General features: G+C 38.7%; 2 protein-coding genes across 3 annotated transcripts; one reads left to right on the forward strand and one right to left on the reverse strand.

Annotated features, from left to right (window-relative positions):
• Window positions 1–10033, reverse strand: hexb (hexosaminidase B (beta polypeptide)). 2 transcript variants are annotated; one of them, XM_048188518.1, is made up of 14 exons: window positions 9667–10033; window positions 9366–9514; window positions 8957–9022; window positions 7530–7576; window positions 7293–7403; window positions 6790–6891; window positions 5541–5673; window positions 5241–5421; window positions 5013–5099; window positions 4775–4847; window positions 1989–2166; window positions 1143–1233; window positions 816–920; window positions 1–395 (listed from the first exon to the last, which is right to left on the reverse strand). In XM_048188518.1, exons 1-14 carry the CDS (start codon window positions 9909–9911, stop codon window positions 332–334), a joined length of 1632 nt encoding a protein of 543 aa, XP_048044475.1. In that variant the 5' UTR covers window positions 9912–10033; the 3' UTR covers window positions 1–331. The 2 variants fall into 2 exon arrangements, with proteins under 2 accessions (XP_048044475.1, XP_048044476.1); XM_048188519.1 differs by lacking the exon at window positions 1989–2166 and adding an exon at window positions 4221–4395 and having other exon boundaries at window positions 9667–10028.
• Window positions 10034–11947: 1914 nt separating this feature from the next.
• enc1 (ectodermal-neural cortex 1) lies at window positions 11948–22973 on the forward strand. The gene is made up of 4 exons (XM_048188522.1): window positions 11948–13802; window positions 15038–15337; window positions 15483–17007; window positions 22294–22973. Exons 2-3 carry the CDS (start codon window positions 15044–15046, stop codon window positions 16962–16964), a joined length of 1776 nt encoding a protein of 591 aa, XP_048044479.1. The 5' UTR covers window positions 11948–13802; window positions 15038–15043; the 3' UTR covers window positions 16965–17007; window positions 22294–22973.
• The last annotated feature ends 2198 nt before the right edge of the window (window positions 22974–25171 follow it).

Genomic DNA, 25171 nt, shown 5'->3' on the forward strand with positions numbered 1-25171 from the left:
CATGTTTTATTTAAATATTTATTTCATTTATAAAACACTTAAAACATACCAAGCCTTGGAAAATAATTAAAATGCAGACCTGATTTCAAAGACTTCAAATTCCATAAAATTTATTCACAAGAATATTCATTACCATTTGATAAAATGTAAGCCTACAGAGGCAATCCAGATGTACAGAACTTTAATAATTACAAACATCATGTTCTGAATAACTGGCTCAGTGCATACAACAGCAAATCATGGTACTGGAATGGCTAAAATGGTTTGATGGTTTAAAAAGTGTTGTCCTCTTATTCCCTTTAATTGCTTAGTGTGAACTACATCCTGAAGGTCACAGGCCCTTGTACTCATGACGGCAGTGGCCAACAAATAGAGGTTCTGCAGGAATGCCTCTCCTGATTGGGAAAAAAAGGGAAAAAATCACTTTCACTAAAAATATGCCTGTACAAAACTTTGTATTGTTGAATGTTAGTGTAAATGGCTAGTAAATAAGAAATTAACTGAACCTGCACTCAAGTAATACGTAATGAAAAGCTTTTTACATTTTTTAATTCTCGCCAATCAACCCAGAACAGACTGCCTTAGAAGAAATTAATTACCGGTAGTTATAATCACTAAAATAATTACCAATCTAAAAAATAAAAACAAACAAATCTAAAATCAAACAAAGGCCTGCTGAGACTCATTATTCTTACACAAGCATAATACAAGAATAAAATAAATTAATGGAGCCATATGTTGTTGTATTATTTGTTAATTACATATTACGGCGAGACAGCATTAATGAATTTACCACTTGTCATAGTTTAACTCACTTGACCATGCGGCAGCGATGCTGGACCAGACGATTATAGGCATTACTGATGTCTGTCACACTTTTATCACTCCATAACCTCTCAGCAACAGCACTGGCTCTTGGCCTGCAATGGCACAAAAAACAACACCACATATTTGCATAATTCTTAATATACAAATAAATAACAGGTTTAGTTTCAGTTTTGGCACAAACTCCATAATGTAGCTTTCACTTTTATGTTTTACATATTGCACCATTAATTAAGTGCTTGTTTGTCACATTATTACACCTGTTTGTGTTGTTGGTACAGTTGTTAATTTTTTTTCTTGGTTAAAGTTAGTCGTACCAGAGTCGAGGAGTGAGGTTGGTGGCATCCACATACTCTCCCCAGAGACAAGCCTCTCCTCCAATCACCAGCTTCTTCTGTGCATCTGTGCCTGTTGTCAAAATACCAATAGAAATTATATATATTCATAATTAAGAGGACATAGATTTAGTTTTATTGTAAGACTGTGATTAGTGCAAGACAATTCAATAAATTCACTACACTGAACATTTTACAACACCGAAAGGACAAAAAGTGGTCCATCTAAGAAGCCAAGAGTTAGTCTTGAGTCTGAATCAGTAACTAAGCAGAAAAACTCTTATGTCTGTTGTATCCTTATGTCAAACACCCCGTTTAAACACCTAAATCCCCATTTAAACTGGGGATTGTAATTGAATGACTGAATAGACAAATAACTGTCAGTCTGTACAAAGTGCCATGGTCACATGACAAGCATGTTTTGCTTATCTACTAAAAGAAACCAGGTCACTGACAATGCATTGCTATGAGAAAGCTTTGGACTGAAAGAACTGATACTCATTGATTTAAGGATATGAGAAATTCTGGTGTAAATGATTCTCTACAAATCACATGCCACCTATTGCTATTCAAACCTGTTGCTTTTGATTCAGCGTGACTGACCTAAAACCATTCGTACCAACCTCAGTTACGATAAACAAGAATATTCCCCAGGTTCTTCCATTGACAGACTTCTCAACTCTTTTTAAACCATAATCATGAACAGTCATTGTTTTTTAACTCCAAACCTTGAGATGTCGTGTGATTTTACATAGTAGAAACAGAATAGGTCAAACAGAAACAGAGGCCCAAATAAATCCACAATCTTTATCTGTGAATGACACACACCAGTGAAATTTTGGGGGTCAGCTTTGTAAATGTTCACCCAGTCCTGGCCGTAGCTGATGCGGTTGAGGTACCAGGGTGTGGAGAGAAGAGCACTGAAACCAGCCGCCGTTACCTGCGCCATCTCATCCTGGTACTGCGGCCGTTCTTTCCAAACATGGATCTGTGTGTCGGCTTTCAGCTACATGTGTACACATACACACGTTTGTATAACACACATCAACGCAGAATATTTCTTATGGACTACATTTAAGGTCTTCACAAGGCTTTTCATGCTTCATATCAGATTTACTTTGTCAGAGATACCAAAGTTACCAAGCTGAGACTGCACAGTAATGAAGAACTAGTCACTAGTAGTTCTGAAAGAACTAAACATAGCTGCTTTAAAAAAATATATATATATATATATATAAAATACAATATTTGGCATTAAATCAATTATCAATTGTAACAAAAATTATTACTGTTTATCAAAATTGGCACTACATCAGAAATTGTAAAGCATTAGATCTTGAATGTAGTCCAGAAAAATATACCTATTGTGTTTTAGATTGTCCTGGAAGGTCAGATGTTCAGACTCTGAATCAACATGCATGCTTTCTCATTAGATCAGTAGATAATGGCCTTTGAGCCTGACAACAGTTAAAGGGGATAGTTTACCCAAAAATTAAAATTGTTGGTAACACTTTATTTTAGGGTCTTTTAACTAGTTGCTTATTAGCATGCACATTACTAGAATATTGGCTAATAGTGTATTCGAATATTTAATAGTGATTATTAAGCACATATTAATGACTTATTCTGTCTGACCTCATTTTACATTCTTAATCCTACCCAATACCTAAACTTAACTACCTTACTAACTATTAATAAGCAGTAAATTAGGAGTTTATTGAGGGAAAAGTCGTAGTTAATAGTGAAAAGTGTTACCAAATTGTCATAATTTACTCACTAGTTGTTCCAAACCTGTATACATTTCTTTCTTCTGCTGAACACAAAAGAAGATATTTTGAAGAATGTCGGATACAAACAGTTGATGGGCCCATTGACTTCCATACCATTTTCCCCCATACTATAAAAGTCAGTTTGGTCCATCAACTATTTGGTTAGCCATATTCTTCAAAATATCTTTTGTGTTCAGCAGAATATAGAAATTCATACAGGTTTGGAACAACTTTAGGATGAGTAAATGATGACAATTTTCATTTTTGGAACTATCCCTTTAAAATTGTTGTTTCATAGTACAGTAGCATCTAAAAGGATGTAGACATGTTTTTAGCAGTGATATTAGAGCACTGATTTTAACAAGGCTGGAACAAGGTGGAGGAGGAACTCTGGCAAAGCATACCATTCAAAAGTTCGGGGTCAGTAAGGTTTAGGAACTTTCTATTAACTATTTGGAACTAATTAGTTACATTTTCGAATATATTCAAATAGAAAATGGTTATTTTAAATTGTCATAATACTTCACAATACTACTGCTTTTATTTTTTATCAAATAAAGGCAGGATTGGTGAGCATAAGTGACTTCTTTCAAATACATTTAAAAAAAATATTACCAACCCCAAATTTTATTATATCTAGAGTGACACTTGCTGGAACGCATTCTTTCTGAAGCGTACAGGAAAACATGTTTACAATGTCCTCAACAACTGAACTTAAGATGTGGCAGGAGCTCAGAGTTAATCAGGTGGTCAAACACACTAAACACATTAACATAAACAAAACTAAACATGACAACCTACTAGTGACCATAGCTAGTGACAAGCAAAACCAAGAGCTATAGAGAGACTGACAGAATCACAATTAAATACTACAATAATTATGCAGAAATTACAGGAAGTTCTATATGGTCGATGAAGAGTGCATGCTGGTGTTTCTCAATGGACCATTTCTACCCAGATCACTTCCTCAACCCCCAAGCTTGTGTGTGATTCAACACCGGGCCAGCTCACATGGATGTTTTTAGTGCAAAAACCAGGTTAATAAAAAGTATAGTGCTTGAAAACTCATATAAGGTTTAAAAATCTAAAACTGAATCTGGACCATCTTTCTTAACCCTAATCTGCAAACAAGACATATCAAAACCATCACACATAATTGCTAAATTCAATGGACAACAGGTGTAAACACTGAATTGAATAACTAAAGTTTCTAAACAACAGTGTTTAAAAATCACTAGATAACTAGTGGTGCTAAAATAAACAAAATGAGACTTTGGCTAAAGAAACTGACCAGGGAAATTGAGTGGCTCAACTTTGTAGTAACGTTGCCAGTCCTGTCCATAGCTAATGTAGTCCAGGTACCAAGGGGCAGAAAGAATGGTTGTAAATCCTGCCCCAGTCACATTCTGTAACTCCTCCTCCATCTTGTTCCCCATCCACACCTCCACAACAGTGTCATCCTTCAGCTGGAACATGCATAAAGCACATCATGTGCCCTAATGAATGTTTTTTTTTTGGCTGTTAACTTGTTATGGGCAAGCACAATCAAAAACACCAATTGAGTGGCATGTTAGCAGAGGCTTGTAAGAAAGTAAGCACGCAAGTCAAGCTTTTGTGATTAAGAAGGTCAAGGAAAAGTAGATTAGGCTTTGATGTGAAGTCATTTAAAGTTACAAAGGATTGTAGACCTACTAGAATTGGTCTTTTGTTATTTTTAGCTTAGTCTAACTACTTTTTAAAAAAACAAGTAAGTTCCCAATAAGACTGTAATATGACTTTTATGGATCTACATTACTTTGCAAGAGCACAAGCACATCCATGCAGATGAGAATAAATGAGCCTTACCTTCACCCCATTATCGAACACTTCCTGCCACACCATGTAACCTTTCTTGGTAGCAGCCACAATATCAAGTAGCCTGTTTGTCATTGGTGAATAATGTAATAACTTTGTCAGACTGTGTTCTGATTTAACACAATTTAAAACAATTGCCCAAGACAAATGGAGACAATAAAGATTAAACTACCATAACCATCTTATTTATACAACAAAATGGACTTCCTGACTGTACAGAAGCTCTGACCTTTGAATGTAGAAGGACTCCAGTTTGCTGTAGTCTGTGCCAAAGCCCTGCTGCGTCATAAACTTCTGAACATCAGGGTTGGATTTCCTACAGGAACAATTAGTAGAATATAAGCATTGCCTTTAACAATAAACACACAATTTATTGTGTCATATACAATATGATTATTGGCACTGAGTTCATATTCTGGGAATTTATTTGGGTAAGAAGCTCCTCTCTGTTTCGCACCAACAATTGAAGTCAACCTCGTCTCCTCCCAGGTGAATGTAGGCATCAGGGAAGACCATGCTGATCTCTTTGAAAAACTGGGCCATGAACTCATAAGAGGAGTTTAAGATGGGGTTCACCGGCCCAAATGTTCCAGAAGGAGTAGAGCCACTGAAACAGGGTGTTAGCAGATCCTTTATGCCTATGGGAAGGAGCGACAGAAAGAGAGAAAACAGTTGTTGATATAATAATCGGTAACTAAAACATGACTAAACAACACTATCTGTATGAAGCTGTAGTTTATTATGTCTACCAACTGACCATTGCCCCATGATTGTGTGTGTCCTGGGGTGTCAAACTCAGGAATGACCCGGATCCCCCTCATGCGGGCAAATTCGATGACCATCTTCACGTCAGATGGAGTGTACACGTGTGTGAATGGGTGATAGGCTCCCTGCCAGTCACAAAACAAATAGGGAAAACATGATCATTACACAAAAAACACATCCCCAGTCAGTTTTTACAGCAGCAATTGGATTCTATAGCCAAAGCATGTGAACTGAAGCTAATGCTTTTGACTTAAAGGATTAGTTCACTTCAGAATTAAAATTTCCTGATAATTTTGACTTTCAACCATTTGGGTTCCGTTGAAGTCCACTATAAAGAGAATAATCCTGGAATGTTTACATCAAAAATCTTAATTTATTTTTGACTGAAGAAAGAAAGACATAAACATCTTGGATGACATGGGTGTGAGTAAATTATCAGGAAATTTTAATTTGAAAGTGAACTAATCCTTTAAGGTGAAATTTCTACTCTAAAAGGAAAAGAACATGTCCTACGGCAGTATCATCATTTTTTTGTACATTTTTATCCCTTACCTTTCGCTTCCAATGCAGCAAAATACAAAAAAGTATATGAGAACTATTTAAAACTTATTTATTTAAAGTATGGCTTATTAAAGGTGCTCTAAGTGATCCTGGGTGGATGTAACTTCCTATTGACGTTCGAAGTGTTGTCAAACAAAACAGAGGCTAGCTAGACCCTCCCTCCTCCTCCTCCTCCCCCTCCCCTCCGTGCTTCCTGAAACAGTCATGAACACGCATTTAAAATCATTCTTGTCGGTTATTGGCTGGAGCATGTTTATTATGTTTTGTGGTCCAGGCTGCACCAGTTTGTTTTTGTTGCCGTTTTTGGAGCTTGTGGCGACTACAGAGACCGCGTTTTTTTACAGTGTGTTCAGGGGACAGGCAGTTAGCGGATAGTGAGGAGATGTTTGCTGTATGGGACAAAAAATTTTTTGGCCTAAAAACACGTGACATCGCTTAGAGCACCTTTAACTCTCTTTTAACTCTTTAAATAAACCTGGAATTTGTTGCAGTGTAATTATTGTTTGATATATCAACTTGTGTTCACCTATTTACATGATGTTGAACACCAACATTGTGATAATAGGATTCTAGTGTGGTAATCCACAACAACCTGTATGAAATCTACAATATATTTTGTGTCCTGAGGAAGTCAAGCTTGAATCCAAACCAGGAAATGTCTGTGAACATCACATACTCACCTTCTGACTTAACTCAGGGAAGGTACGGCTCATATAAGGAAATGACTGATCGTCCACAATATGCCAGTGGAATACGTTAAACTTGTTCATCGCCATAGCTTCCTGTGAAAATTAGACCCCTCATTACTGAACACAGTGGAATAAGAAGCAATTCAAAACCTGGGAAGGTCATTGCACATATGTCCATTGACAAGAACATTTAATTCTAGATTACAAAGCTACAGACAAACTAATTCTCACCACTGTGCACTGGCCACAATTTTTGTGATCATCTAGTCTTGTGATAACTGTCATGTGTGAATGTAAAGAACTTGACTTTCCAGTTTTACAAGAAAACAAAACATCCTTGTGGTATCTAGCTGTCACATGTCTTCTAATGAGGAAACAAAAAAGATAAAAGTCACCAGTTTTGCCGGTAAAAAAAGAAAATGCCCCTCTAGACCCATGTATGTGTTTATGTTAAGCGTAAGCCTGTCATTATAGAGAAAATGATTTCAGCTCACCAAATTGGCCAAAATGACTTTGAGTGGCAGGAAGTGGCGGGATGAGTCCAGGAGGATCCCTCGATGAGCAAACCGTGGGAAATCTGAGATTTCTGTCTTATTGATGTTGTTCTATTGAGAAGACAAAAAAAAAGATGCTTTGATTTGAGAAGAGCTTAGATAGATGAACAGATGAGAATAATTCATACATAAAGCCTTAATTAAGTACAACAATGTAAGGGTTTGCTTTGAACTTACAACTCCATAGTAATCCTCATAGACCAACTGGCTGAATGTTTCCAGTCCTTACAACAATAAACATATGAGGAAGTTACACATTGATAAAACCATACATGATGATAAAACATCTTATATGGACAGGATAAAGATTGCAGTCTCTCCTTCTCGTAATCTATAATGTTGGGATTGCATAGACACGGAATTGAGCTGCTATCTTAAAGTATATAGGGTTGGTAAATATGATAAGCTGTGACCTACAGTGCTCAGCGTAAATGAGTACACCCCCTCTGAAAATTTTAAACTATCTCAAAAACAATTTCCAAAATGTTGACAAGACTAAGTTTAATATAACATCTGTTTAACTTATAACATGAAAGTAAGGTTAATAATATAACTTAGACAACAAAATTTTCAGTTTAGTTTCACTCAAATTAGGGTGATGCAAAAATGAGTACACCCCACTGAAAGTCTCTGGAGCAAAGCTAAATTTTAGACTACAAATGCCTAATTTAACAAGAATTCAACCACAGGTGAGTTTAATTATTCATTACACAGGTGTCCAGCAGACAGTTGACTATAAAAGGGTGTTAAAACCCCTTCCCATTTCATGCTGTCAGCAATGGCACCACATGGAAGAGAAATGGCACAAGACATAATAATAATTTCTTTACAACAGAAAGATGAAGGCTACAAGAAGATTTACTTATTAGTCAGAATACTGTAGCAAAAGTGGTACAAAAATTGAAAAAAGATGGAACTGCAACCATCTCACAGAGACGTCCAGGTCATCCACGGAAGTTAACACTTCGACAGGAGCGTCTTCTGATGAGAAGGGTTGAAGAAAATCGGCATGCAAGTTCACTGCAGTTATCTAAAGAAGTAGAAAGCCAAACTGGGGTGACTACTTCCCGTGACGGCATAAAAACAGGTGAAAGTGATTCAGCAGCTCGTGATCTGAACCCAACCGAAGGCCTATGGGGAACTCTGAAGACACAAGTTGAGCATCACTCTTCATCCAACATCCAGTCTCTAAAAGAGGTCACTCTTGAAGAATGGAAAAAGATACATGTTGCAAAATGTCGCCAACTCGTTCATTCCATGCCTAGAAGACTTGGTGCTGTCATTAAAAATCATGGAGGCCATACAAAGTACTAGATGTAGTAGTTTTTGTTGTGGGGTGTACTCATTTTTGCATCACCCTAATTTTAGTAAAACGGAAAAATGTGTAATCTAAGTTATATTATTAAGCTTACTTTCATGTTATAAGTTAAACAGATGTTATATTAAACTTAGTCTTGTCAACATTTTAAAAATTGTTTTTGTGTTCATTGAGATATTGTTTAAAATGTTACCTTTCAAAGAGGGTGTACTCATTTACGCTGAGCACTGTATATTAAAAAGGTAAAAGAATAGCATTTACAACACCATTGTGGAGTTTCGCTTACCCCGCAAAGCTCCCCATACATTTGCAGCTTTCAGCACAGCAGAGGGTTCATCAACTGACAGCTGATCTACACAAAGAGAGCAAAACTTTACAGTTACACAGACAGCCAAAACATTCACTGGCTCACACAGGTTGATCACAACACATCTGATTGAAGAAATAATAAGTGATTGACTTTGATAATGCAGTTTCTATTGTGCAACATATTAAAAAGACAAAAATGTTACAAAATACTTTGCATAGGTCAAATGTTACTACATCTAAAAAGAGCTCGTCAAGGTAATACATTAATCCGATTACAACTCCGACAAGCAGATGTCTATTATAGGATTTGCCTATCTTCTATTGGATTGGAGAGCATTGAGGTTACGGTGTTGTGGATCACAGAGGCGGAAGGAAGAAGAGCTCACATGACTCGTCGGTTTGCAGACTTGGGAAACCATCGCACTCCGGATCAGCTGATGTGATCCACACCTTCAGCTCCACAAGATCGGAATCAAACACTTTCTTTCGGCTCTTCTCGTGCTTCTTCAGATCGCCAAACATGTATTCAAAATACCTGCAAGGCAAACGGTCAGTTCATGATGACCCGAGTCGATTCTGCTTACTGTATATTATCACGCGTTCTACTGTACTTCCTGTTAAAACTAAACATTGGCGTCTTTCATAACACAATGTCAGCACAAATATAAATGAGCTATTTTACAGTACCTGCGAAATGCATTCTCAAGTAGACTGCAGCTCGGTCCGGCGGAGGACTCTTTCGCGTGGACGATCTGGAAGCTCGCGGGGCTGAGTTTAAAAGCGACGGCGGACGACTGGAATTTCTGCGGTAGTGGCCAGAGAGAGATTTCACCATTCAGCTCTTTCTGTTTTCCAACAAAGTCGCCGAAGAGCCACCCGCGGCAGACGGATACCGCCAAAAACAGAGGCGCAAATTTGAGCAGACAGTACATGGCTGTGTTGAGCGCTGTACGGTCAGCTGACTTCTGCTTCAGTCTGAGCTAACAGAGTGGATGTTGTAAGCGCTGTGCTCAGGGGAGGCGTTTACCTCAACTAATCATGGGACCTAACGTACTAATCCGCCACACACCTCCCTCAGTCTTTAAAGAACTGCCCAGTTAATACCAAACCTCGCTTCGTTTATCTCTGCTTTTGTACAGAGCAAAATTAGGTCAATAATTATTTGCAGGCAACAGCAAAACTGGAAAGTGAAACATGAATGAAAATATGAACACGTGACCGAGACAAAGGAAATGATATGAGCAAATCTTGGGGACAGAGCGCATGCATACTTCAAACATTGCACGTAATAAAACATTACAATTGGAAGGCTATTAGCTAAAACTATATTCCACTAATATGTAATTATAATATATAAGGTATTATATATTATAATTACAGTACAGTATAATTATTATAGTAGCCTACTATGAACAGAGTCCCATTGTCTTTTTTGTAAACTATTAGAAACATTTTTGTGAACTACTGGTCACCGTGATTTTGCCAAGCAAGACATGTTCCTGGATCAACATATTTTGTTGATCCTGGAACAACATTCCAGTCTGAAAATTTAGTCTTAACCCCTAAACCTAACCCTACCCATAACTTATCCCTAAAATCAGAGGGGAAAGATAGGTCAATAACATTGATGTAGAAGCACCTGACTCTGGTTGCAAACTTGACATAAACGGTAAACTTGTCCCTTAAATCTGATTGGTTGATTGGAATGTTGTTCCAGGATCAACAAAGATGTTGATCCAGGAACATGTCTTACTTGGCAAAATCATGGTGACCGTGAAGAACTAGATATGTTCGATACACTGTAATCTGACATAAGAAAGAAAATAGCTTAACACACCATGTCTGTTTCAGGAATTTCTCTCAACAGAGATAGTGGATATACCAGCTAACAAAAATATGTTCTAAGAATGTTTTGCCAATGTTACAATTAAGTTATGAAAATGTCTTTTTTTCTCAAAGTTCAAAATATACAGTTTTCCGAAACAGAAAGAAAGGCATAAGGCATTAGAACAACATCAGGGTGATCAAATATTGACTGAATTTTCATTCAGCACTGGACTGCTTTTTCCAAAAGCATTGTAAGCCTAAGTAGATAATTGGTGTCAATTGTTTCACGGCTTAGGACGCTTTTGGAAAACAGCCAAGGGCAGTTACAAAAGGTACTGATGAGTGGGAGAGATGGATATAAATACATGAAAATGTATTTAAAATAAAAAATAGTTGAAATGCATTAACCCTCTACTGCACACATGTTGATGGCACATAAAAAAAATGATTCCACATAATTTTTTGGTTAATTTGGGAACATTTTATTGATTGTGCAATCAACATTGTGCAACAATGGTACAGAATCATAGAGAAAATTATCATCAAAATCAAAAAAAAAAAAAAAATGTCAAGAAATCATTAAGTAAAAAGGGAAAAACACTTGAAAGACATTGATATATTGAATTTGATGCATGCATAGGACTGTATCATGTAGTGTGTCATGTCATATAATGTACTTCATGTAAGATTTCACTCCTTACGAAACTTCAAAAACCACTTCTTCTCTGCTGTGAAATAGTGGTGTATGTTACAATTTTTGCACATCACTTTGGGTGTTCCTGCACACCCAGGAACCCTGCATCTTCCCTTCTTATAACACATTATGGCCAGTGTGAGTTATTGTCCAAAACATACTCGAAAAGTACCCCTTATCGCACACCGTTGCCCCGAGGCAACAAAAAGAAAAACTGAATTTCTGAACATGCAAAATAAAATAAAAATTCATAAAACCTGACAAAAGGCTTCTCTACACTTTTATATAGTTCATGTAATTTTAAATAAGATTACTAAAGCAAATAATCTTGCCTTCTTCTCACACCATGTGCTCCTGTGACCATGTGTCAGAACAGGACATCCCACCTTTAAATGGTGCTTGATAGTGACTCCCACACCTTACTAGACTGCTCTTTTGTACTTTCTCAACCTTTCTAATTGGTTAAGAAAACTTTCCGTTCCCTGAGGGTAACGCTGTGCTGTAGAGGGTTAAAATAAAATACTAAATACTGTGTAGAACAAAAAATGTATTTAAATACAATACAGTATTTTGAAAATACATGTAATTTGGCCTTTTACCTGCACACAGAAGGCTGCAGGAGGAGTTTTTTGTGGTTTGCATGCTGCACTTTTAATAACATAGTAATAACCCTCTTTATTACTCTAATGTGTCAATAACTCCTGCCAATTAAAAGCTGCATGAATATATTTGCATTCAGAGATATATTAAGAATATAGAAAAACTTAAAACAATCGATTCACAATTTTATATAATCGCCATGATATAGGCCTATATATATATCGTCATATCACCCAGTCCTAGCAAGCAGTAACGCTTAAATACATTTGACTCGCAAGTTGAAATAACCAAGCCTGACTGGCTAATGCTATTTTTCCCCTTGCTCCTGCTCTTTTATTCCTTCATGGTAACTGAAGGCAAATCTGAATGATGTTCCAATTTCAACTTAATCAACAAGTAGAATCGATGCATTAATTATGCATTATTATAATTAATTATTAATTAATGCAGAAAATTCACTCACCCAATGGCAGATTTTCCAAAGGCTTTAAAATGCAAATTAGTATTTTCTATTTCAAATAAATAACATTACATGTATCTGAAATACCCATCCCTGCCGCTAGGTGACGCTTTGTTGTGTTCCTTACTACCAGACAGTGACACTTCACTATCAGTTTACATATTTCCAAACATTCCTTTTGCCATGAATTGTAATAGCATAATCAGTGCAATTTTTTTGTATAGGCTACACAAGGAGTAAATTTAGCGAAATTTAGGGAAGAAACATACTAGGTCCATGGGAAGCTCATAATTTAGTCTACCACACTACTTCCCAAAACCCAAGACCAATCTTGAAAATTTTCATTCAGAACGTAGAAATTTAAATCACCTAAAGTTACATATGTCAAGGGCATTTACACATAGACATCATAATGTTTATGCATTTACAGGTCTGATGCAGACAACGCAAATGCACCATTTGTTCACTAGGGGGCGACATTGTTCCGTAAATTAAATTCAATAATGGCTCTGAACCTTCTAACCAACTTGTGCAGTGCATCTCAAACTATTGAGGAACAAAGTTTTGGCTGAACTTATATGATTGAACGATAGCGCCTTTCACTTGAATGCACAGCATTTCCACTTAACTTTCACCTAAATTATGCAGCACTTTTTAAAATGACGTTTTGTGACTTTTTATCACGAAAAGTATAGCATTAATTCACGCAATGATTTTGAATACTTTCATACAGACAAACTCCCTGGTGACATGCAGCCTAATAAAATTCCTTAATTATTCTATTAATGATCCCCTACCAACAATCTCCTTATCTCTGCCAGTTTAGCAGTCTATCTCCTCCCACATTCTCCTAAAGAGCAGCAGCGCTCCGCCTCTATTTCTTCCTCCTCTAAAAGCTCACACCCGTCAGCTGTTCACTATTGAGAGACCTGCACGCGAGAGCTGCTGTGTGACGATACGAGCAAATGTATTTGTGCACCGCAGTCACAATAATAGAGCAAATAGTTTTCTATGTAACTCAGCAACAATATACCAAACGATATTTGTAGGCTAGTTTCTTACGTTAAAAGCATCTGGATTCAATTACTCTTCATTTGTTTATTTTGTGGTTTATCCACGCGACATCGGACGCTGTTACCAGAGCGTGCAGCGTCGCCAGTATTGTGACTTTGTCCGCGTCGCGTTTTGGCATGTTCGAGGGCCAAGGCAGACGGAACTGAAGTCTTCATTGCTCCTGAACAGGTAATATATACAGTCTGTATGTTCATAAATGTAAATGCACGTGCATTCTTTAGTCACCACTCGCCGTAGGTTGGCTGAACATTCCTTGCATTATACTTTAAAGCTATGTTTTGGTGGGGGTTTGTTTATGTTCGCATGCGATTCATTATTATAAACCAATAATTGTAATATTTCAAACAAGTTATTATTATTTAAGGTATTATTCTTATTCACAATAATAATAATAGCAGTAGAAATAATAATAGTTTAAGTGATATAATTGTATAATGATAAATAACAAAATAAATAGTGATGTCAAAGCACTTATGACATTGTCATGAGAATGTAGATCTGTCTTCATTTAAAATTAGGTGTTGTTGGCACAGACATAAATGGTGCTTGAAAATCTTTTTTTTTTTTTTTATAGAGACTACTTGTTATAACACTCTTTATTTTATTGTAAGTTAGTAGTTCATTCGCATTACATTGCTATTTTTCAGTGCTGTGTTGCAAAATAATTAATGGCCAATGTCAGCACAGGGTTTCTGGCTCTTGTACTTCACAGCTGTGGCCAATTTAAATGGATTATTGGACTGTATCAGGTGTGATACATCACCATTGCTTGTGTGTCCTTAATGTATTTAGCCCAGTTCGGAACTACATTTTGCCTCTGCACAACATTAGCGGAAACACAATTAAATTCTCCCCGGAGGGATGTTGACAGCCAGCAGGGACCAGGGGGCGTGTATCAGTTACATGGAAATTCAGACTGATTGGATTTGAATGTGCACCATATAGGCGACCAGATGGCAGTCGGTAACATTGACACACTTAGTGTTGACTCTGTGCCTGGTGCTCAACTCTTTGTTCGCTTTTCCACAGTAAATTTCAGGCAGCGGGGTTACTTCTGAAAGTTTTTTTTTTTTTTTTTTTTCCCTCTTCAGTTTCCCCTCCTTATCCGTCCGCCTTTGAACACCTGGTAATGATTAGACTCCCTTGCATTTGTTCGCATTCCAGTCGGCTAGACATCAGAGAGGTTTCCAGTTGGTTTTTATGTTGTGTTTGCAGAATTACATCATCTTTCTCTGCCTTCATATTGAGGTTTGGCATGGTCTTTGTGTATTTTGCTGATATTGATTATATCACTGTTCAAAACGATGTCAATCAACTTCTGAAACGGACAACGGAGACTGTTTAAAGCCCAGCAGCATACCACAGTTTTGTCAACAGAATAATTTCCCCTCTCTTTTTTTCAGGATTCAATGAAAATGTCTGTCTGTGTCCACGAGAACCGCAAGTCTCGTGCCAGCACGGGCTCAATGAACATCTACCTGTTCCACAAGTCCTCGTACGCAGACAGCGTGCTAATGCACCTGAATGCTCTTCGTCAGCAGAGACTCTTCACAGATGTTCTGCTCCACGCAGGAAACCGCTCTTTCCCATGCCACAGGGCTGTGCTGGCCGCCTGCAGCCGCTACTTTGAAGCAATGTTCAGCGGAGGGCTGAGAGAGAGTCAGGACAGTGAAGTGGACTTCAGGGACTCCATCCATCCAGAGGTATTGTTGTAGTGTTTCGATTTGTATTCTAGTCCAAGTGTGTTGAAGTGAAACAATAGTTTATGTAATTCATATTGCAGTTTGTCTGCAAAAATGAGAGGTTATCACTTAGGTTAACTTTAGTTTTTACTCCGCATTTGTCTAGGTATTGGAGCTCCTTCTGGACTACGCCTACTCTTCAAGAGTAATAATAAATGAAGAGAATGCAGAGTCTCTTCTTGAGGCTGGTGACATGCTGGAGTTTCAGGACATTCGAGATGCCTGTGCCGAGTTCCTGGAGAAGAACCTCCACCCATCCAACTGCCTGGGCATGCTGATGCTCTCGGACGCTCATCAGTGCACCCAGCTGTTCCAGCTGTCCTGGAGCATGTGTCTCAGTAACTTCCCTGCTATCTGCAAGACTGAGGAGTTTCTCCAGCTGCCCAAGGACATGCTGGTCCAACTGCTGGCACACGAAGAGCTCGAAACCGAGGACGAGCGTCTGGTCTACGAGTCAGCTCTCAACTGGGTGAACTATGACCTTGAGAGGAGGCACTGTCACCTTCCAGAGCTGCTCCGTACCGTGCGTCTGGCTCTCCTGCCTGCCATCTTCCTTATGGAGAACGTCTCTACAGAGGAGCTCATCATCGCACAGGCTAAAAGCAAAGAGCTGGTAGACGAGGCCATACGCTGCAAACTGCGCATCTTGCAAAACGACGGCGTCGTCAACAGTCCTTGCGCCCGGCCCCGCAAGACCAGTCATGCCCTTTTCTTGTTGGGCGGCCCTACGTTCATGTGCGACAAGCTCTACCTGGTGGACCAAAAGGCCAAAGAGATCATTCCAAAGGCGGACATCCCCAGCCCAAGAAAGGAGTTCAGCGCCTGTGCCATTGGCTGCAAAGTGTACGTGACGGGTGGCCGGGGCTCAGAGAACGGCGTGTCTAAAGACGTTTGGGTGTACGATACATTACACGAGGAATGGTCCAAAGCGGCTCCGATGCTGATAGCACGTTTCGGTCACGGTTCTGCTGAGTTACGCCACTGCCTGTATGTCGTCGGAGGTCACACAGCTGCCACTGGCTGTCTGCCTGCATCACCATCTGTATCCTTGAAGCAGGTAGAGCAGTTTGACCCAGTTGCTAACAAGTGGAGCATGGTGGCTCCACTGCGAGAAGGAGTTAGTAATGCAGCTGTCGTCAGCGTAAAGCTTAAGTTGTTCGCCTTCGGAGGGACGAGTGTGGCCCACGACAAGCTGCCCAAAGTTCAGTGCTACGATCCCTCAGAAAATCGCTGGACGGTCCCGGCGTCCTGCCCCCAGCCGTGGCGCTACACTGCAGCTGCTGTTCTCGGCAACCAGATCTTTGTAATGGGGGGCGACACCGAATTCTCCGCTTGCTCTGCCTACAAATTCAGCAGTGAGACTTATCAGTGGACTAAAGTTGGAGATGTTACAGCGAAACGAATGAGCTGCCAGGCGGTGGCCTCCGGAAACAAACTTTATGTGGTGGGTGGCTACTTTGGTACGCAGCGCTGTAAAACCCTAGACTGCTATGACCCCACGCTCGATGCCTGGAACAGCATCACTACCGTACCTTATTCCTTAATCCCCACCGCCTTTGTCAGCACCTGGAAACACCTCCCAGCCTGAAGCATGCCTGTACTCCCTTGTGTGACCCTACTGTTCCTATGAGGTATGTTGTGCAATCTAAAAACAGAATTACCAGACTTGGGTTTTTTTTTCTCTTTTTTATCCAATTATAGAAAGGGATGCAATATGTAGCAGTACAGTGTCAGTAAAATGACAATGTTCATGTGTTTTTTTTTTTTTTTAACCTGTATTAATAATTAATCTTTTAAAACTATTAATTTAATAACACTGTCAAAGGGTTAGTTCTGTCATTTACTCACTCTTATGTTGTTTCTTTTTTCTGTTGAACACAAAGGAAGATATTTTGAAGAACGATGGTAACCAGACAGTTGACGGTAGCCATTGACTTCTATAGTATTTTTTTTTCCTACTATGGAAGTCAATGGGGCCCATCAACTGTTTGGTTACCAGCATTCTTCAAGATATCTTCTTTTGTGTTCAACAGAAGAAAGACACTAATATAGCATTGGAACAACATAACGGTGAGTAAAGGGTGACTAAAATTAATTTACTTGGGTCATTAAAAATAAATACTATATCTATGTATTTGTTTTATTAGTTAGGACTGAAATACATTTGAGAGAATTTTCCTTGCAACTCAAGGGAATAAGTGTTAATGTCCTTAATTAACAAGGGCTGGATGCATCTCATTAAACATGTTAAAATAATATTTGCTAATTTTCCCAAAATTACTTTTCAGAAAGTCCCAGTGTTGTGGTTGGCACGTACAGTACCCTCTTTGTAGGCATACTGACACATTGGAAAAAGTTACATGGCTCTTTGTTTCTTCGTATGCACACTGCACTTGGATATAGCAATTTAATTTATTCCTCATGATCTGCATTGTGCATACTTTGACAGAGAACCTTATTAAAATCAGTGGCAAATTGAGTATTGACAGAGCAATTAGGTTGTCTTAGGAGTCAGAGAGGAAAGTAATGGCAAGGCAGCATGCTATGAATATCAACCAGGTCAACTCTGCTCATATGTGCAATCAGATATATTTCTATCACTTCCCCAGTGCTTTCTCAATGCTTTCTCATTTCTTGTCTTTTTCCAGTTTTACTACTTTGTTTCTGTGAGGAGATTCTTATATAGGTGTACTAATCTCAGTGTGTTACTTCAATCGATAACTTTCAAAGCTGGTACATAAATGGATGTTTTATAATGGGTTGCTACAGACGTCACGTCTCCTGAGTCCATAAAAATACTGGCTGTTAAGCATTGAGCCTTGCTCAGTCTCCAGGAAAACAAGCTTTGGTCACAGCAGGACTGCATCGGAAAAGGGCATCAGGCTTTCCAGTATCTACCTCTCAGCAGTGATATGCCCACTGATGCAGTGTGTGTGTGTGCTCTGTCTGGTCTGGCTGATACGGAGGCTCTGCTGTTTCTGATCAGTCTCCAGACTGTGAAGGAGGAAAAAAAAAATAGAGATCCTTGCTCGAGAGAATTCAGAGCCTTGGTCTTTGAGCTGGAGATGCAAGCCTCAAGCACCTACCATAGAAAGATGCTCGGCTACACCTGAATTTTAATGTGAATGTGTGCACATGCAAATCTTCACATGTAAAATTTAGATCCCAAGTAAAACTGTGTGTTTGTGTGCCTCTGTTGTGAGGAGGCGGCTTGCGGTAGGGCTGAATGAGTTATGAGCGTGCAGTGAGGGGCGTTGCACCGAGGGTAATTGAAGCAGAATAGAAGACTTTTATTGTTCCTGAGGGGGGAATTTGTCTAAGGGTGGAGGAAGGAGGGAAGAGAGGTAGGGCAAATGGAGGAGGAGGAGGAGGGAAGGCAGAGAAAGTAATGGTGCGGTGTTGTGTATTTGATGAGCAGTGAATTGACAACATGGATCTTGCTTGCATGAAGTCTGAACAGTTTGTTACCTGTGCTGTTCATTTACAATGGACAATGGAGTCTTTCTTTGTCCATCTGAGTGTACATTTCCACAATACGTAATCAAATGTTTGAATGATTAAATGCACATTGTGCATCACTGCTGTCTTTCTGATTAATGTGTTGTCACATTTACCATTGTTTGGTGAATTTCTGCAGGGAATCCAGTAATTTCAATAGGAATCCACACAATCAGGAATTTTGCATGAGGGCGATTCGACGCATTGACCAACAGAAAAATACATATATTCTATAGACATATTTAGATAATATTATAGATTTTATCTATCTAATTTCGCTTCTGTGACCACACCTTTAACGTGTGTGGAAGAAGTAGGGCTATAGTAGCATTATCTTGGTATGTTAGTTTAATGACACACAGTGGAACAATTTAAGTCGAACTAAAATGTAAAATGAAGAAAAGTCAATTTTTTGCTGTAATCCGACAGATGTGTCTGTGCCTGGTTAATCAGGTTTGATGAAATGTTTATGGTCAATGTACACTGATAAAACAGTGTGGCAAAACAAAACTGAATGCATAGATTCATAACCGTAGTGGAATGTCAGAGATCAACGTAAACCCACGCTATAGTTGATACAAATAATTTTTATTCGGAAATGTTTTTGCCTTGATTTATGCATGTTTTAAGCAATCTGTACAAGTAAGTGAGATGAGGTCATTCAGATGAGTCATAGCTGTTGTTTTCCATAAATGGTTTCGGTAATGTTAATCATGTTTTACAGTGTGCTGAAATCCTTGAAATTCAGACTGTGATGTTGTATTTTTTTGGAAAGAAAAGTGAATGTATAGACAATATTTTTGTTCTTATTTAACGAGAACATTTTCAAAGAGCCAAAGACATTGTGAAAAAAGACAAAGCAAGGGAAGTCACCATTTAAAGAGAAAGACATAGAGGGTGATTATTTAACACTGTCTTCTTTACTCTCTGAATGAAAGCACCTAATAATATAAAGATTTATCTCTGCCTGTTAGAATGAAATTAATATTTTATACATTAATTTCTTCTCTGCCTTCATGGAAGGTGCAGTGAGAACAGAATAACCCCTAGATACCAAACTCAACCAAACTCCAGGACTGTAGACTAAACAAGATACACACCAACTTAACTTCCTCCTCAATGAAAAACCACACTCATTCCATTCCTGACCCTTAGGCACTGGTCATTTAGCTTTGCTTTTTAAGTCTCTGTGACTGTGTGCCTGTGAAATGCTGCCCACCTCGACAGGGCAGTTAATTTCAAAGTGGTGGTCCTTCCTTTGTTCACTGAGCCATTCCTATGCATTTAAAAGACCATGAAGTGTTCTAAGCAAGCTTCCTCCCCACTAACAATGAGGAGCCTCACTGCTGGCCAGAGGAGTGGGAGGAGAGAGAAGACAGAGATGAGGGGAGAGGGGGAGGACTGGATAAGGGAGGGTAAACAAAGATTTTCAGTCTTGCTCTTTCTTTCTCTCCAACTGGCTGTGTTTTCTCACACTCAAACTCCTGCTATCTCTCTCCCATGGGAATGCATCTGGTTACAGAAATCCTCCCTTTCCTACGTACGTAGACACACTGCTCTCTTTATCTTTTATCTTTTCCCTCTCTCTGTGAGACCATTTTTTTGGACAAATGTGCTGTTGAACTCTGCAAAGTTTCAATGATGTTCTTTGCAGACGCACTGCATTATTTCAGAACAGATGGAATAACACATTACATGTCTTATTTGTTTTCCCCCAAATATGGCCAACAGCAACAACAAAAAAAAATTGCCTCAATCTTCAACACTTTGGATAGAAATGTCCATGATATGGAATTATATTAAAGTTAAAGTCATAATTTCAAAAAAATAAGAACATTGCTTTGAAAAAAAAGGCTTAAAGGATAATAGACTGAAGTATGAGCCAATATTTGACTATTTTGATATTGCATAGAAACAGTGCTCCTGAATTTGTGCTCTGACAGCTTAAATATCTTTTTTTAAATTTAGTTAGCTTGATGCATAAATAAAAATTTAAAAGTTTGGGCTAGTAATTTTTAAAATGCTTTTGAAAAGTCTCACCAAGACTTCATACAATATTTGAAATATAATATATATATATATATATATATATATAAGATTTTTTTTTTTTTTTTTTTTTTTTTTTTTTTTAAGAAAAGTTAGATGAACAGCATTTATTTGAAGTGTCTTTACACATTTGGTCAATTTACTGTGTCCTTGCTGAACAAAAGTATTAGTTTCTTTCAAATATGTATATATGGCTTCTTTTTTTTTTTTTTTTTTTTTTTTTTTTTTTTTTTTTTTTCCAATCACAGCAAAGGTTTGAAAGGACAGGAAAAGGTGACAGGTTAGAGACAGAAAATAACATTAGCTCTGTATAAAATAAACATGCATTAATGGAAATTATCCGCCATGGTAAAAACCAGCTTTTATGTTCCTGCGCGTATGCATGAGTGCGATCTGCACATACGCGTGCGTGTTTATGCCAGGCTTGTGTTTGGCGGGTGTGGGAGTGGAGGGAGGTCATTAGTCTAAGCTGTGTTCATTCACCGTCAGCTTCATGCTGCTTAGATGAAGTGCCATGGTTCACTGAACATTTTGTCTTCAAAAACAGCTCTGTAGAATCTACATCCAACCAGCCCCGGGATCGATGGTGGGATGGATTTGGCTTTGCCCCCTTCCAGTCTCTTTGGGCTTCTGTTTGAGTGGGTTTTAATTGGCAAGCGATTCTTCTGTAACTGCAGGGCTCTGTTGCCCTTTACTGTCATTTATATGAACTATAAGCACAACTTAAAAGAAGAAAGTGGGAGTTGGGGGGGAAAATGGAAGAGAGAATGTGTGCTCTGCTTTCAAATGATCACATCCACTTCATTTTTCTCCTTTATTTCAAGCTAGAGGCCCTGAGAGAGACAGAGAATACATGACTTCAGAATGGATATTGGCCTTTGCAGAAGCTTAAGGCTGTAAAACGATACTAGAGTCAAAGCCAAAGAGGAAAAATACACTGTATCGCATTGGGTGCAACAATGGACAAAAGAGGAAGTTTTTGTTGCACTACATTTAGTTGTGCTCTAGGTTCCTAAAACACTTCTTTGTTAACTTAATAGCAGCAATGATCTGACTGAATGCAGACCATTTTTAAAAGAGTACAGCACTCTGTGTGTGCTGTCTTTTGGCTTGTATCTGCTGCTGAACAGGTGTGAGTTTCTGACCTGTCCTCTCCTTTTGTTTTTCTTGAGGGGGGAAAAGAAAAGATCAGAAACAAATGGTCAGGGTCATTGTCTGAATCATGTTTGTGAGATGTTATTCTTTCCTGAAATGTGAACGTGAAGTTCTGGGTGTTATTATATAGTCTAGCTTTCAAAAGTAGCATGATAAGGGGAAAAAAACAATTGGAATTTAATTTCCTAATGTATTTTTGTTTTCTTATCTTTCCACAGAGTTCCTTGTGTCCATTTGTCGTTATTGTCTACTGGATTCCAACTGTGAAGAAACGCTATAACCCTCCAGTGCAATTTTACAAAGAGACTTTCTCCCATAAGAGCTAAGTATTGTGTACGAAGTCCAGTCGCAAAGCTTTTTCTGCTGCAAGTCGCCAAAATCCTGCTTGGAGTACGTTGTGATGTCATATCCTACATTTTGTGAAGTATCAGAACGTGGGCTTCATAGTGAAAACCAAAAGAACTGTGATGCATCCTGAAAGCCCAGTCTGCTTCCAACATAACCAGCATAATCATCACTTTTGTCCCCCCCCCCCCACACACACACACATTTGTGGACTCTGACCATTTTTTTTTTTTTTTTTTTTTTTTTTTGTACAATGCTGATGCCATGCAAGCTAAAATAGACCCGTATGCCTGTCTTAATTTCTATACTGCATGAAGGATGAATGGAAGCTTTTGATTGGGAGACAACAGGAGTCTCAACGCATGATTGAAGATCTTAAGATACTTAAGGAAAAGTACCTCACATCCTGATATGTATCTATCTACCCTTTCTTCTCCCATGGTGATGTTAAAAAATAGACCTTGCTCAAAAGGAGAGAGGCTGAGGTGGGCTCTTAATGGACTGATAAACGTCTTATTTTGCTGGTTTAAAGAATAAAAAGGACCGAAGGAAACATATTATTATTATTTTTTTTTTTTTTTTTTTTACGTATTTGTCCTTCACACGTCTGTACAAGGAGGACAGACTGTTGCTAAACCATTCCTTTTGAACAAAACCTTAGCAGCTTGGTGTGAAAATGCACACGGGCACAGTGTGTCCCAAGGTACATGCGCCAGCTGTGCGTATGTGACTTAGTGAGTGCGGATGAGGCATGTCCCAGCATGTTGGTCTGAACGAGAGTCCATCTGACCCCACTCAACAACCGATCATACTCCCACCCCCTCCAAAATAAACACCCCGACAAACAGCGTGAGCATGCCCTCTGAGAAACCGCCGACAGACACTATCCTTCCAGCTTCTGATCACCGACCAACTCAAGTTTCAAGATTCTCCTGCACAAAACTAGAATTGTGCAAGACACTTCTGCTTTGCCGTTTTTGCCTGTACTATTCTAAGCACATACAGTCACAGTAAACGTGAACGACAGAAGGAGAGAGAAAAGAGGTGAGAGCCATTTCGTCACCCTGTGAGGGAATGCAGTCTCTATGGCAACAACTAAACTGTAAATGTAAAAAAAAAAAAAAAAAAAAAAAAAGACAAAAATGAGAAAAGTGCAAGAAACTGGCTGTCTGGCTTAAAATATTTCAGTGTCTATTAATAGTCGTAATTTATGATTTTTTTTTTTTTGTTTGTTTGTTTTTTTTTGTTTTCCCTTGTATTTTTTTTTTTTTTTAATTTATTGTTTTTCTTCTTTTTCTTTTTTTGCTTGCATACATGTTTGGATGTATAGAAGTTGTGGATGGTTTTTGTACCAAGCATGGCCCAAAACGCTCTGTGTTCCTGCTGCTTTTTTGCACATTTACGTAGAGTAATTTTGACTGAGCAGGTGGAATTTGTAGTGGTCAGCGAACGCTTGAGCCTTTTGCTCATCTGATCAAAAACAGGGAGGCTTGGGGGTCAAAGGTCTTTGACAGGATAAGAATGGGCCGAATGATGTCACAGCCTCAGATTACCCTGGGTGCAAGTGGGTAGGTCAGCAGATGGGGGAGTTGGGAATTGGTTTTGAGAGATTAGAGGACAGCAAAGAAAATTCTTCAGACTGGTAGGGCAGTTCACCCAAAAATGAAAATTCTGTCATGTACTCACCCTCTAGAATCAGAACTGTCATTTTTGGGTGAACTATTTCTTTAAACATTACCCAATTGATCCAGATTCTTTAAATGATTTAATAGAAGTTTAACATCTGGGCCTGGTTTCACAAACATGGCTTAGATTAAGCCAGGATTAGACCTTAGTTCAATTAGGACATTTAAGTAACTTTTATAAAGATGCCTTAGAAAAAAAACATTACTGGTGTGCATTTTGATGTCAGTACCAATTCCTTTAGTTAAAAGTGCTCAAACATGCATTTTAGTCTGGAACCTTGTCTGTGAAACCAGGGGCTGATGTCCTTAAACAACAGATCAATCCACCTGGTTGTAATGGTGCACTGACCTGCATCAACTTTTGTCTTATACAGTATAATTGGACCTCAAACCTCTAGTTTAATCAGCTAGAACATGAGCATTGTTTAGCAAGTGCTTTCGACCAGTGCCCAGTGACCCCATGCCAAACTCTGTCCAGTATGCAGCCTGTGTTACCCTGCTCTGCGTCCATCACTCTGTCAGTACTAGAGCTCAGGCTGACCCAGGGTCTCCGTGGGCTGTAATGTTCATGTAGAGCTATCTGAGGAATGTGACGTACGCAGCTGCTCTCAGAACAGCTGGAACTGTCACCAGCATATTGTAACTTTGACTGTCCCTTAGAGTTCAGCTGTGCTGTTAATATTTTGATTGGATTAGGCGTATGTCACAGACACCTTGCTGGATCAGTCTTGAAAATTAAGGTGATGCTATAAAAGAACTGTTTTGGGTTCCCCAAAGAACTCTTCAATGGACTGTTTCCTAAAAGGTTTTACACTGGACATGAGTGGCACAACTCAAGCAGATGGAGCCCATTGTAACAAGAGATACTATCTACACTGGATGCGACGTGACACCAATGCTCGTTCTATTTCTGACATACTCCACGCACGTGCACTGCTTCCAACAACAAATGGATTCAGAGCTTTAGCTTTGGCGCAATCAGTGTAGATGGTCTCAAGCTGTTGTGACGCAGTGCCACTTGTAGACAGAACATTTGAAGTCTAATAACCTTTTTGCACTATAAAGA

This window comes from Megalobrama amblycephala, linkage group LG4 (assembly GCF_018812025.1).
Source record: "Megalobrama amblycephala isolate DHTTF-2021 linkage group LG4, ASM1881202v1, whole genome shotgun sequence".
In the NCBI taxonomy this organism is placed as follows: domain Eukaryota; kingdom Metazoa; phylum Chordata; class Actinopteri; order Cypriniformes; family Xenocyprididae; genus Megalobrama; species Megalobrama amblycephala.